At 38.8% G+C, this 14,795-nt stretch overlaps 1 protein-coding gene and 1 long non-coding RNA gene across 3 annotated transcripts; one reads left to right on the top strand and one right to left on the bottom strand.

Annotated features, from left to right (window-relative positions):
• Positions 1-728: 728 nt before the first annotated feature.
• On the bottom strand, positions 729-1,431 carry LOC140995259 (uncharacterized). Its single transcript, XR_012178761.1, has 2 exons — positions 1,153-1,431; positions 729-1,003 (listed from the first exon to the last, which is right to left on the bottom strand). It is a non-coding gene; the product is annotated as an uncharacterized lncRNA (long non-coding RNA).
• A 1,801-nt stretch (positions 1,432-3,232) lies between these two features.
• On the top strand, positions 3,233-9,902 carry rs1a (retinoschisin 1a). Of its 2 annotated transcripts, none has more exons than XM_073463715.1 (6): positions 3,233-3,287; positions 3,663-3,688; positions 3,972-4,095; positions 7,375-7,516; positions 9,042-9,237; positions 9,750-9,902. In XM_073463715.1, exons 1-6 carry the CDS (start codon positions 3,233-3,235, stop codon positions 9,900-9,902), a joined length of 696 nt encoding a protein of 231 aa, XP_073319816.1. The 2 variants fall into 2 exon arrangements, with proteins under 2 accessions (XP_073319816.1, XP_073319817.1); XM_073463716.1 differs by having other exon boundaries at positions 3,975-4,095.
• Positions 9,903-14,795: the final 4,893 nt, after the last annotated feature.

A 14,795-nucleotide genomic window follows, 5' to 3' on the forward strand; every position in this document is an offset into this window, starting at 1 on the left:
ACATGACGTTTGTGAATTTAAAATATAGTTTTTCAAGTCAAGAAAGTCAGTTTGTCATAATAAAAGTCAAATATCTAGTACTGCTTTCCCACCAAAATTAGCGGGTCTACAAATTTTTTTTAAAGCAGATCAACCGGCTAAAAATCACCTATTGACCCCACTCCCGTCTGTGATTATTATCTGGAGCGTCACGTTGTACGTCATGAATGCGCAGGAAACACTTGTAACAGAAAACAACAATAGACCCATTGTGAAAGAAGCAACTATATAATGGGGATGAATTATTCCCATCCTGATCCAAAGTTCCTGTGCTAAAGGTATCAAACACCAGCACATCAGTGATCCAAGCTCCCAGTGCAGACCGCTAGCTGCATGGCTAACTGAGCTAACTCAAAAGGCAGCTTCAATTAGTAGCAGTAGGCAGTTGCTGCCCCCCATCAGTGTGTAGGGCTGTTTTATCACACTGCTCAATACCAGTCTTTGCAGTTGAATGCAGAGCAGACCTGACTGGCTTAGACTTGGAAGTAATATGTCTGAAGGACTGAAATAGCTTGACAAGGAGTGTGAAGCATTTTATCCGATATACACAACCAGACAAAGCAAACTTACTCCAGTATGTACCACATCAGGAATTTGTTTCAAAAACTTGACAAAACCTTCCCCTACACCCATTTTGATTACTGACTTTGCATCCTCATGTGAAACCTCTTGTACAAAAAGGCAAAATATTAAAAATGTATACAAACTCTTTAATAATACACAGTAATAAAATGACATTCTTGCAGAGCTCAGGCTCAGCTCCTCATGCAGCAGCTCTGGTACGTATCCGCTGTCGTACAAGTGTGACAGCGGCATTGATCTCCTGCACAGTGATGGCTTTAAGTCTGTTGGTCCTCGACAGCCGAGAAGCCTCTGAGCTCACCAGTCTGAGCAGGACTGGTCTGGGAAAACTGAGCCGACTGTTCAGAAAGTCTGGACTCCTCATCCCCGCCAGACCGACCTGCTGGAGAGATGAAAAGTAGCTCTTTAAGACCAGAGGAATTAATCCAAAGCACTGTGACCAGACTTTCAAAATCATGAAAATCAAGAATATTTGGTTTTAAAGTTTTAAACACCACACATCTACAGAAGTCATTTTGCTGCCTTTCTCACCTCTTTGTGAGCTCTATAGATGAGAGTGGAGTGAGCTCGAATCCTCCTCTTTGCTTGTGAAGGAATCCTGCGTGTTGCTCTGACAGGAGCTTTCATTTTGCTGGATCAGTCAAGTCAAAAACACACACTGACTAAAAGAAATCAACCGACCAAATCAAATGATATAACCGATCAGAGTCGCAGCAGCTTCTTCAGAAGGAGGGCAGGAATCAGAGCAGGGTAGAGAAGAGCGTGTGAGGAGTGAAAGGGATGTTTTGATGAACACAAATTGAAAACAGCTTTGCTTTGATTAGGCTTAATTACTTTGAGACCTTCAGTGTGAGTTCAGACGCCTTCAGCCTGAGTATCTGCAGCACAGAGAAAAGTCAAATGTACACAGGAACATGACGGCTGATGGCACACATTTTAATTGACGTTTTACATAATCTACAATATTTCAAAACTCATAAACAAGTTTAAGTTTAATAAACACAAAATGTCTGTAAATGTAAAGAAATTCCTTTATGTTTACATGAGACGTTCACCTCCTCCTGCATGCCTGAAACAGAAGAAACATCTACAGAGACGAAATTCACAATCTAGATCTGCTTTACTACCATGTGGACACCGGAAGTATTAACTTGAGATATTATTTATTTATCTGTTTATTAACTCTTAAGATTCGTGAAATATCAAAGGTTAATTGTTCCCTAAAGTGACGAGAGAACATTAATGCATCTTTTTTGGCATCTGTTCAAGCTTTCACTATGATGTTAGAGATTAAAGGAGGATTCTGCACTTGTTTGTAACTTTTGACTGATCTCATTCTTGAGATAATAGAAATCTCATCATGATTGCATCTTGCAAAGAAATGTAGTTATTATGAAGTGAAAAAATTATGGATTCATCCTCTTTTCTCTCATTTTACAATAGACCGTATTGACGACAAACATTTTGGCTTGTCAAAGCAGGAAAAGCAGAGGTGGGACCAAAAACGTTAACGAATGCTCCACGCCATTAAGTGTCCCGGTAAGCCAGGTCAGTCAGTCAGCATTCACAATAGCAGAGCCCTGGAACAAGTTTAACTAAGTGGAGTGATCATCATCATTGATGTCAGAAATTACACCTGTGCTTTTCCTGCTTTGACTAATTAAAATGTCTGCTGTGAAAAGGGTTTATATATTTAGAAAAGCCTAATTGCCAAAATAAATGACAGCCGTGTACGTTTTGTGCAAACCACGGATATGTTGAAACTTTGCACGTCTTTATAGGCTACATACTGATATTGATATTAAAGTTTAAAAAATATAACAGTATCAACCGATATTCTTTTTTTAACATAAACAAACATATCTGATGAGAATCACCTGAATTTGACATATACTGTACCTCTGGATGTTTGTGAAAAGCTGATGTCAGTAGATTTATCAGTTTGGCTCTACTTTGACCATTTTCTTCATTATTATTTCTACTTGTGTATTTCCCTCCTGTTGTTACACTGTGGTGAAAGTCCTGGAGCTGGGAACCTTGTGGACAGGAAATGTTGGCTACAATCTTGAGGTGTTTGGCTGTCTTCTTTTTATTTTACCTTCTTGTATTTTCTTTCTTTCTTTCTTTCTTTCTTTCTTTGTACATTATATGTAACATGTTAATACAAATGTTAAATGCACCAAATACACAAGGAGAGCTATAAAATCACCTAAAACTAGACCTTCTGGTCAATTATATGGATCACGAGGCCCAGCAGAAGCCATCACCACCCTCCAGCTCCTTCTCGCTCACTCTCTTGCACACACATTCACACTTGGATGGTTGTACACACAACCCAAATCTGTCACATAACCAACAAAACCACACTGGCTTTTTGTTTTTTTCCTGCAGGATTTTTGACTTGACCCCTGTGATTTCCAGAATGAGCAGTGGTGCTGGGGGTCGTTGATGGTGGTGGGTGAACAGCTGTAGGAGGGGCTTTGTCAGATAAAGACGGCATTAGGTAAGGCCATTAGCGTCCTGTGGATTATTGTAATCCAGCCTCTCTATCACTGCTGGCTTGGTTGTTCAGTCCACAGTCGGTCTCGTCTGGTTTGGAGCGGGTTGGAAGATGGCTCTCAACGTGCAGCGTTTCGTGGTGGCCCTGCTTCTTCTGGGAGCTAACGGTGAGATTTCAGTCCTGACACTCTGGTTGTTGTGAGCTCAAAGTCTGGGTGATTTAGGAATGTAAATATTTAAAGGATTTAACTCAAACTGGATAAATCTCTGAAACTCAAAGAACAAACTGAATCCTAACCGAGAATCTGACAGATAGAGCAGATTTCCTCAGTAATCCTTTCCCTATGGTGAGCTCACACTTGATTCTCTGTGTCTGTGTTGTGGTTATTTACCTTTTCTTAATATGTTTAAAATGACAGACTGATGCACAGATTTTGTTTGCTACAATCAGTGTCTACTGTGTCCTAACAGTTTTTTTTCTCCTCTGTGCTTCCTCGGCTGGCTGGCGTTTGTTTTCTCTTTGTGTCCATCTGCCTGAACAGTGTTCATCAGCATTCATGCTCAAGAGGTACGAAGAAACCTCAGCAACAGTTAAAGATTTCAGAGATGTTCAAATCAGCAGTGTTTGCATACAGACATTTGACACTGAAATATAAAACATCTGAGCTGGATCTCTTGACATTGGTCAATGTCAAATAATTTCCATTGAAGAAATCTGCTGTTGAATTTAGAAGCTTGTCATCAAATTATTCTTTTTTTTGCAAACCAGCTATATTTTAAAATAGACAGACATTTACATGATACTATTTTAGATTTACTCCATTAACGTTGTTTGTGTGTGTTTCTATGAGGAGGGAGTGTCCGAGGCGTGGACCAGCAGGTCTTGCAAATGTGACTGTGAAGGAGGAGAATCCCCGACTGAGTTTTCCACCATTGGGACCAGCTCTATGGTGCGAGGAGTGGACTGCATGCCAGGTACATAAATACATCAAATACAGTTTTCTCTCTTTGTTAAAGATACGTGACAGTGCACTTGAATCTCAAACTGATTTTTTTGTCACACTCTTAGCCCGGATTTCTGATTTTATCTCTAATAATGCCAGTCTTTGACCTACTAATGTGTTTGTGATGAGATGATAAAATTGATTAATTAAACTAGTAAAAGTATTTTTAAGGTAAAGTAAATTTTGAAAGCAGTGTTGGATGATGAACATGCAAAGCTGTGAGCCAACTGAAATTAACTAATTAACTGATTTTTTATGATTAGATGATATATTGATTCATTTATGATATTATGAGAATTATTAACAAAGAGAAATGGTAGTATTGGATTCAGATGTGGAGCTGACAGAGAGAATAAGGAATGCAGTAGGTCTGCAGCTAAAGGTTATTTATTTTTATTATGAATTAATCTGCAGAATTTTTTTCTCAACTAATGGAAGCATCATTTTCAATATGTGTATTTCTCATTCATCAGTTTATTTGACAGAGATGATACATGTAGGCATTGTTATATCTTATTAAAATGCAGCTAATGCAATGTTTTTTGGGTTTCTAGCTATGGTGAATTTTCAGTCCTTGTCACTGGTTAGACTTTTGTTTATGGAATCCCCCCAAAAAGTAAGTTTACTTTAACATAAGTCAAAGTAAAGCTACGAATCTTCACATTTGAGAGGCTGAAGCCATGAAATTTTGGAGAATTTTGCTGAAAAAATTATTTATGACAAATTGATGACAAATAATTTAATGACTATCAAACTAGTTGCTGGGTAAATTCCCGCTGATTGCCAAACAAATCTTTTAAAATCGACAAAGCACATGCATGACGAGATAAACTGCGTGTGTGTGATAAAGATGGAGAATCTCTATATATACTGTACATGTACATGCATGAATGCATTAGCCTCCAGATTTGACGCCACAGGGTGGACATGCTCCACTGGACATCCTCAGAGAAGATGATGCAGATGGAGCCTTGAAAAGAAACAGAAATATGCATCCGTTAAATTTACCATTTCAATTATAGAACGTGGTCTGCATCTGGATCTTAATCTGCATTCTGCAGTAAAATAAAACATAACATAGACAGATATATGGACAATCATGGGATATATGTGGCGGATTTTTAGTTTAAAGATGCTCTATCTTACAGCGTTAACCATAAAGTGCTCACTTGTTTGAAAATAAAGGTTCATTCTTGAACCATAATAACAGCAGTTGACAAAATAATCCCGCCACGACGTCCATTAGCAGCTCATATCACATCATATTCATCAGCAGATGGAAATCTCATCTCATTTTCCTCATCACGTTAAGGACTTGGCCCAGGGTTTAACTTTCCACCAAATCTCTCAGTGTGTGCTGTGAAATCTGTTTTTGAGCTCAAACACACAAACAAAAAGCCTCGCTGGGCTCGGATATAAAGATCAGACTTGAATCATGTCAGGCTTGAAGAGACGACGAAGCCAGAGCTGATGTAGAGTGAAAGGGTTTCCCTCACTGATTCAATACATGTCAACCGAGCTACAAATCACATGGCAACTGGTGACAGAGGGGAGAAAGAAGTTCAGCAGATCATCATTATCTCAGAACATGACACTCAAGATTACGGGGCTCTTAATAGACTGTGCCAATCGCACAATCACAGAAACCAGTAATTACCCTGACATGGACTTTGTGATGATAAATGACAAGTGGGGCAAACTTCCAGTTCCTCGTGTCTCACCTCTTGATTTTCTCCCCATTAAGTCGTCCTGAATATGTTTTATTTTAGTCGTGTAATGAATTAAGGAGGACTCCAGCATCACTCACAGTGCTGTTATGCAAACACTTATCTCCTGACTCACACAGGCGCTGCTGCTGCTGCTGTATGCGTTGTAATACTGGGATTAGACAGGATGTGACCCTGTGCCGGATAGGCTTAAGCCAGTAGTAAACAAAAGCGCAGCAGGTTTCCACAGCTGATTTTTTTCCCCCCTGAAACTTTAGAGAGACAAACTCACTCAAGTGCAGCCCTGCCATTCATATTTTTATAATTCGTATTCAAAGTCAACAAAGGACTTTCTCTCGTGTGATCCCAGTGTAAAGTGAGAGGGCAGATTGACCGATCAAAACATGGGAGCAACATGGAGCTAAAGCTGTGGAGAGTAGAACATGACCATCTGTCCTCCTGCCGCCCTAATGGACATCACTGATCTCTCACTGTGGAGAATTAAACTGCAGGCTTTTAGGATGGGATACAGGTCACACTGGGCCCGCTGACTGCGGGGGGCTTTACAAGCGGGAGGGTGTGAGGATGAAGAGATGAAAAAATTAAGCACCTACTGCAGGAAGGATTAGTGATGATCATTTGCTGGTCACATTTCAGTGTGAAATCCACGCAGCCAGTCTTTAAAATGAAAAATAAATGATATTAAAAGGTTGAATATATGACAAACACGCCAGCTACATATCGCAGTGAAGAGAACCGGCATTGCAGACATGTGCTTCTGTCACACAATCAAGATTGAAAAACAAAAGAAAGCAGCATCTGAACCCAGAATGCTCACAGATCAAACTGTCAAATACAAAGATTCTGTTACTACAATGCCTATGTCTTGAAAAAATGTTCTCTTTATTTCTTAAAATGTTTTCAGTAACAGCATTCTTTGAGTTTTAAGTTGAAATGATGGTCCTGCAGCAACATTAAAGCTGCTGAAGGCGTCGTTTTAGCAAACTTTTTGTCTGTTTTGCAGTTAGCAATCTTCTCCCTCCTCTCTACGTCACCAGATGAACGTTCAGCTGTAATCACCAGACATAGCAGCAAACAGGAGGGTCCTGCTCTCTGTACATTCAGGAGCAGACAGGACTGCCTCTTTATGGAGTTCTCTGTCCTGATTGGAGAAAGTGGGCAGGGATACTAGAAAATGTCTTTTCTCTTTCACTGCATGAGCAGGAGGAGGCTTAGTAATAATAATAATGCTTATTTTTGGATAGGGACAGTGCACATTAATGAACATCAATATTAAACATCTCTGTAACCATGCCGGATTATAGCAAAGCTGCTAATTTGCATCCATAGTCCCTAATAAATAAATAGAAAAGATACAAATAGATTACTGACCAAACACTCCATAACAGTGATTGCTGTTGGAATACAGAGCTATTTGACATGTATTTTAATAAAAACAAAACAAAAAAAATAACAAAGCAGCTTTAATTATGATATTTTCGGACATATCAACACGGTGAACTTTGTCTCTCATCCTCTTGCAGAATGTCCTTACCACAAGCCTCTGGGCTTTGAGGCCGGATCAGTGAATCCAGACCAGATCACCTGCTCCAACGAGGAACAGTACACCGGCTGGTTCTCCTCATGGCTCCCGAGCAGGGCCCGGCTCAACAGTCAGGGCTTCGGGTAGGTACAGACCAACATGTCGACGTATTATTTCCAGTAAACAAAACATTTGCTGCATGTTTTTTTCAAGCTCTTGTAATGAATCCTCAGATTTGTCTTAATTTAACTCGCAAAATGTTGCTTCTGCCAAGCGTGGTTGACTGTTCTGTCTCAGTGAAAAAGACCCTAATAAACAAATGTCTGGGCTGCTGCCATCTGTGAGGAACAATTTTAGAAAAAAGCGCACTCTGAGAAAATGTAACCCAGCTCTCATTATGTAAGGTGCATTTAGAGAGGTTGACATGCAATATGTTCTTGCTTTAAAACATTAAAATATACATAAGACAGGCAATGCAAGGATATATATGCTAAACGAAGCATCTGACTCTGAGGATGCTCAGCACTGAGGACTCTCTGTTTTTTCTCTCATATTATAAACCACACAAACAAGTGACACAGTGGACTTTTGTTATGCATCAGGCTGGGAACTGAACCTCAATCCTAAATAATATGGAGTAACTTCACACCCCCTGAAAATATTGTGTTTGCAAACCTCCAGTAGGCAGCTTCCTGCTACCCATTACATCACTGTTGGGTGTGGTTACAGGTGCAACAGTATTAAAACTGTCAATGCATAAAGAGAAACTTAAACTCTGTATATTTGTGTAAAAAAAAGAAGAAGAAATACTAGAATGTACACTCTGTAGAGCGCATACCTCCGCCAAGGCACAACAGTCCCCTTTAACTCAATCAGGCTTAATCCAATATAAAACAAAAAATATTTAAACCCACTAGATCTGGATTTTTATTTGGATCCGCACCAAAAGTTAATGGGGTTCATTCTGGGCTCCATCTGTTAAGTACTTTTTGTGTAATTCTGCTGATGAACAACCAACCAACAAACACGCAGACATGGGTGAAACCACAGCTGCCTTGGTGGAGGTAACAGAAGATATAAGAAGAGAGTAATAAAGGTAACAATAAAGCCAGAACATAGATTTAAAACAGAATATAAGACATAATTGCTAAAACAACATCAACCCTCATGTAGAGAGCTGGGTGGGAAAAAAAAACCCACTACAAAAACAGCAAAATGTTCGATGTAAACTACAATACTTTTTGAGTATGGAATAAAATGTGTCCTTCAGTATAAAAGACTGTCAAATATCCCAAATTGGTATAACAATGATATATAACAAAGGTCAGCAGGCTGCTCCGTGGACGTTACAGTTATGTGATGTAGGCCTTAAAAGTCCCATATTGTAGAAAGAATGTCTTTTTTGATAATAAAGCAGGTCCAGGTGTTATGTACTGTAAATACTGTGAAAAGCCCTTATTTAGGACTTCCATAAGGTCGTGATGTCACAACTATACAGTCACCACTCTCTGCCATGCCCCCAGCACTGCCATGGTTGCAAAAGCGCTAGCAGCAGCAGTAGACAACCAAAGTAAAAGTAAAAACACTCAACCACTGTCCACATGAGCATAAATGTTGTAAAGCAGACTAACTGCTGCATTATATCCCTTGTTTGTGTCTCTCCTCCAGGTGTGCCTGGCTGTCTAAGTTCCAGGACAACAGTCAGTGGCTGCAGATCGACCTGAGGGATGTGATGGTGGTGTCAGGGATCCTGACTCAGGGCCGCTGTGATGCTGACGAGTGGGTCACCAAGTACAGCGTTCAGTACCGCACAGACGAAAAACTCAACTGGATCTATTACAAAGACCAGACTGGAAACAACAGGGTGAGTCCAACCCAGTCGGAAATAAAAGTAGAATATACGTGCCCCAAACAAAACATGAAGCCACAGGTAGCATCCCGTCTCATTTTGATAAAAACAAAAGGACATCTTGACAAACAGTTCTGCCATTTAAAAACATTACACTGTTCGGCCTGATGGTGATATGATTACTAATCAAATCTTTGTGACACACAAATTTCATGAAATGTCATCTGTTACTGTCTTGTCTACATTTTTGTTGATAAAAACATTTGCATGCATACGTTAATTATAACTGATTTTTTAAATTATTGAGTATGTGAGTTTTATTTTTGATGTTTCACCTACAATGCTCCTTGTAAAGATTAAGTAGTAAATAAGTCGCCAACAATGTTCCTTTATCAAGTAATTGTTTATATCATTTTATCCAGCTTTATCCTGTCATTAGTAAAAACAGCAGTAACTTGGATGTAAAAAGCAGTACACTCAGTCAGTACTAATGTCAGTCTGAACTGATCCCTCTCTTTTCTCCTCAGGTGTTTTATGGGAACTCTGACCGCTCCTCGTCTGTGCAGAACCTCCTGCGGCCGCCCATCGTGGCACGTTACATCCGCATCCTCCCGCTTGGATGGCACACACGCATCGCTCTGCGTCTGGAGCTGCTGCTCTGCATGAGCAAATGCATCTGAACCTCTCCCGCCGCCATCCCTGAGGCCTTGTCCCAGAACTTCATCTACGCCTAAAGCCCTATCGTCAAAGTCTGTCTCTTATTATATCCACAGATTTGGCCCCACATTGAAAAACAAACAAAAAAATAAACAACCTGAGACAAAAATATTGTAATTGCAACCTTTTTAAAATACAAACAAACAGTTTGAGTTATGTTATTTCATTAAAATATGTGTTTGATATGCTTGATGAGCTTTCATTAACTCCGCTCTCCATTGTTGTTAACATGTCTCACACTGGGGGCTTTAATTTGCTGAGTTCACAATAGATTGTTCCATTTGCAATGAAATGGCATAAATTCAAAGCAATAATTAGGCACTGAGAGAGAGATGCAGCGTTGCTATGGAGGCTGTATTCACCGGTCTGAGACGAGCTCTCGTCCCTCTGTGACAGGTCTATTAATTTATGTTTTCTTCTCCTGATATTTAATGGTAAACAGGAAATTTACAGTTCTGCAGCACTCCGTCTCTCCTCAACTTCCTCAGACGATAAAGCTGGTGCTATTCTACACTTTATGTTTTACTGTCGACAAATCCCATGAAAAGACCGAATCCATCAATGAATTGATCTTACCAACAAGTATTGTTGTGTGGCCAAAGAATGATAGATCTTATTTCTAATATCTTTTTAATATTAACAACAGCTATTAAAACATCAGTGAGCCTGACTGTTGCACTTGGAGACATGTTAGTTCATTAGCATGAACATGGGCACTGTAGTTTATCTTTAGTTAACATCATCTACACTGTGGTGTGGCTGAATGTGTATCAAATGTGTGTTCATCCACAACTGGAATTAATCCCATACAAACGCACTGCTGTTTTAGGACATTATTTGGCATTTTTCTTTAAATATGAAAGTATGCTATCATGACCCTCCCTTACTGTTCATTTTTCCATACCAACAAATGAAGCCAGAAGGGATTGGGGTAAAAGGACATGTTTTGGTCTTTTCGTGGGATTTTATGACTGTAAGAAAAATGTAGAATAATGCCAGACTTTGTCTTTAAATACGTGTGATTCCTTCTCCTCTCTCATGTTTCACAATCTTTATCTCAGCCACTTTTTTAAAGTATCACTCCTCAGTGCACTACAAAGATGGAGGGGTGGCAAATTCACTTATGTTCAGATGTGGTTTTGTGTTGTGGTTAACTCCTTTTTTTTGGTAACATTTCAACTCAATTTCCCATGGTGCTTTGGGAGCACATTGCAGAGGTTTGATTACTCTGACTATGTGCTCTTTATTGTATCTATAAACTATTTCCTTTATTAAATGAATCTGTGAATGAATCTGTTCTGATGTTGTGTCCGTCTGTGCTACAAAACAAACACATGAGCCGTTCAAAAATGTACAGTTGGCTTTTATTATGAGACCCTATCATTTTTAAAGTAGAATGGTCAGTATAGATACACTCTATTATTTCTATTTACACCCTGTAAGAAGTGGGAAACAGCTTAATGAAAAAAAGAACTGATGTTTTAGGAAACACATTCATATCTGTGAACAAAAATTCTTCGTCTCGTCTCAGTTTTCAGTGTATGTGACTTACTGGGGTGGTTGAAGCCTCCATTTCCATCTGAAGTGTTGAGTCAGTAAGCTAATATAAGGCTTCGGGTCACTGGCAAGGCAAGCGTTGTCATCACTCTGTCCCATTAATGATACGGACAAACCCACGTTAGCAGTCATTTACAATCACTAGCAATCAGGATTTTCCACAATACACAACATGGGGCAGTTTTTATCCGTCCTGGGTCATGTATGAGGACAAATCCAAAATAAAAAATGTATTGCAGAGCGATGTCTTGATATTATATGTGGACAGTTGCTTTAATCACAGTCTCCTACTGGAAATCCCTCTCTGTGCTATATTTGGCTCCAATTCACCTAGCCACTTATTTAGCCAGTGCAATCTGCATCAGTCAGAGTCTCTTTCTGAAAGTTATTGCTTTCAATCAGCCATGTAGTCAATTGGTTAAATGGTGTTTTCTTTCTTTTCTGCATGTGTGATTTCATCCTTTCCACAGACGAGAAACAAAACATGAAATTCTCCAAAACTAAACCCTCTCTCGAGTCCACAGATGGCTTGAAATTTGCACAAATGCATCCAACCTGCTTTCCTTCCTTCGCTCCTTCTGTGATATATAAGCATTTCTTCTTCACTTTAAGCTTTGAAACCACAGAATAAGAGGAAGAAACAACAGATTGAAGTGAAACTGGAAGGAAAAGTATCCTGTATATTTCCCCTAGGCCACAAATAGTTTATTGTTCTATACAACGCTGTTTCTTTTATCATCCACAGATCAGTAGACAACAAGTAAATGCTTTTATGACTAACCTAGTTAGGTAAAATCATCCCTGATCATGACTGTTGTTGATATTAAAAGTAAACGTTGTTATGCGAAAAAGTAGGAAAACCAAATTCTGATTTTTACAAAAGGCATTTACAAAAACGTTGAGAACACAAGCTTTTAAAATGCACACAGAAAAATGTAAACACACACGTTAAAGGATAAGTCTGGTGTTATTATCGTTATATCTCTTGACTGTAAACAAATCCCATGAACAAAACCAAAACCAACAATGTGTTAGCGGACCCAGAACAGCCCCGCTTCGTGGATGGAGTAAGAGATTAATGCGTTTAAAGGTTTTTTAGATGTTAAAACACTTATAATACTCTTTGACTATTTTACTCTAAGACTAGATTTACAACACACTGGAATATCTATTGTCATGCCAAGTGTGAGACAAACAGAAGAAACAGTCTTCAAATCACAGGCAACAAGTAATCTACCACTAATGTGCGCTAGTATGTATTTAAGTGATGTCACAACAATAATGGGTCTTTTTGAAAGACTAAACAGCAGGACTGGCCTCATTTAAAGCAACATTATGTAGAAATTGGCATTTTGTGCGATTTGGCGCCCCCCACAGTTTCTGAGTACAATACCATTGTCATAAATACAAATCCCAGGTCTGTAACAATGTTATGTGTTGAAAACATGTATCTTGAAGTAAAGACGTATGCGACACTGTGATCCTACCCTCTCACTTAAGTTACATAATGCAGAAACAAGGTGACTGAGACACTATTCACTCTATTACAAGACACTGTACCATCAAAATGAGTTCTGTGTTTCTTATTTTAAGGTAAAAAAGTACATGATGTTGCTTTAAATTAATGAGACGGCTGCTTTTTTTTAAGCAGGGCTCAAGTCAGTCTGAACGCAGCGTTCATCCGTCTCTCATTACTTGAAGTCTATTTGTTTCTACCTTAAATGTAAATCCTTAAAAACTGGTCACAAATATAAAGTTTTATTTAAGTCAGTTTAGTTTTATACATTTTTTTTTTAAAAATCATGTCTTAAAACAACTGGGCACTGTAGCTACTCAAACAGAAATAGATAATACATTTGTTGAGGACTATTTTGAGCTGAGGATTAATACATACAAGTATTTGGTTCTCCAGTGAGTATTTACAGCTGCAGGATGGTGTACGTACATGTCACCTAGTTTGACAGTGCGGCTCACGAACGTGTTTCTAATAGTTTTTGGACAACAATTACAGCACAGAGCTATAAGCTACATCAGGTTTTAGATACACAGACACCACTTGTTAGTAAATTCAATTCATTGTTGGTTTTGGTCTCATCACGGGATTTGTTGACATTGACAAAATATAAAACACCACCAGATTTAACCTTTAAGATCTTAAAGGTTGTAGGTGAGGTATGCCTTTTTTGCAGATCTTCAACACTTAGATGTTGCATTTGAGTCAACTGAACCTCATTTCAAGAGGTTAACTTTTCTCTACATAAGGGCACCGGAGTCTCGATGCCTGATACTTGCTGTTAAGGCTGTAGACAAAACCAACATGGCAGCATGGAGCTGGAAAGCTGTTGTTGCTGATAAATGAACTGAGAGACTGAAAATGAGGCTTCACGTTTCACAAGAGTGGGACATAAAGTGAACTGACAAACTGTATGTAACAGTCTCACTCTGGCTCTTCTGCTACCAAACCCTGTTGACAAATAGCCCGATTTTGTCAAAAAACTTCAAAACTAATGTCATGAGGGTGATGGGCAGATTTGTACTAGATGTGATATAGATGGTTTTTTTTCCACTTTGGGTACCAAGTAAGCAATATTTCTTTACAGTTGGATGAAACAAACAGAAAAAAGGGTAAAAATAACATGATATAAAGTGAAAATCTGTTCATAACATATCAAATTGAACAAAAAAGGACATTCACCATTATTAAATATTCCTTGTGACATATTGTATTATCAACACATAAATATCTATGCATTTCTTTGTGTCGAAACTAAAGCTCTTGCAATTACACATTTAATTCTATATTACCTTATAATATTCCCATATAGCCTACATACTGTGTCATTTATAGCTTATATCCTTGAATTTAAAACAAATAAATATTTAATAAATAATGTTGATATAAATCTTCTTCTTTTTTTGTTCTTATCAAATATCAGAGCTTGAAAAACATTTGAGTTTATTGGCCGCCGCTGGGATGGCGGCTGTCTGATGTGTTGCTGTAGAGTCCTGTGAGCAGAAGATGGCAGCAAAGAGGCCACATGGGCAGTGTCTCCTTGTCAGGAAAGATCAGCTCATTCTGATGTTCTAACCTTGTTAAGTAGAGAGAGAATAACATACAACTGATACAGTACTGGCATCCCGAGAGGGAGCGGACTCTTTCCTGTCTTTGAATCCCTAAACAACACAGTTACTTCTGTTTGTGGTCGGCCTGTCGATGTCTAGTCTTTGTAGATTTCAGAGACATGAGCATCAAATGAAACTATGTTTCTGAAGAGGACTTGATCCAGTGAAATAGGCTT

This window comes from Pagrus major, chromosome 4 (assembly GCF_040436345.1).
Source record: "Pagrus major chromosome 4, Pma_NU_1.0".
Classification (NCBI taxonomy): domain Eukaryota; kingdom Metazoa; phylum Chordata; class Actinopteri; order Spariformes; family Sparidae; genus Pagrus; species Pagrus major.

Bases quoted from the DNA above. Each gene is read 5' to 3' on its own strand.
- rs1a (XM_073463715.1), top strand. From the start codon at position 3,233: ATGGCTCTCAACGTGCAGCGTTTCGTGGTGGCCCTGCTTCTTCTGGGA. The intron at 3,689-3,971 runs GTACGAAGAAAC...TGTTTCTATGAG, and splicing joins TCAGCATTCATGCTCAAGAG to GAGGGAGTGTCCGAGGCGTG. The intron at 9,238-9,749 runs GTGAGTCCAACC...TTTTCTCCTCAG, and splicing joins ACCAGACTGGAAACAACAGG to GTGTTTTATGGGAACTCTGA.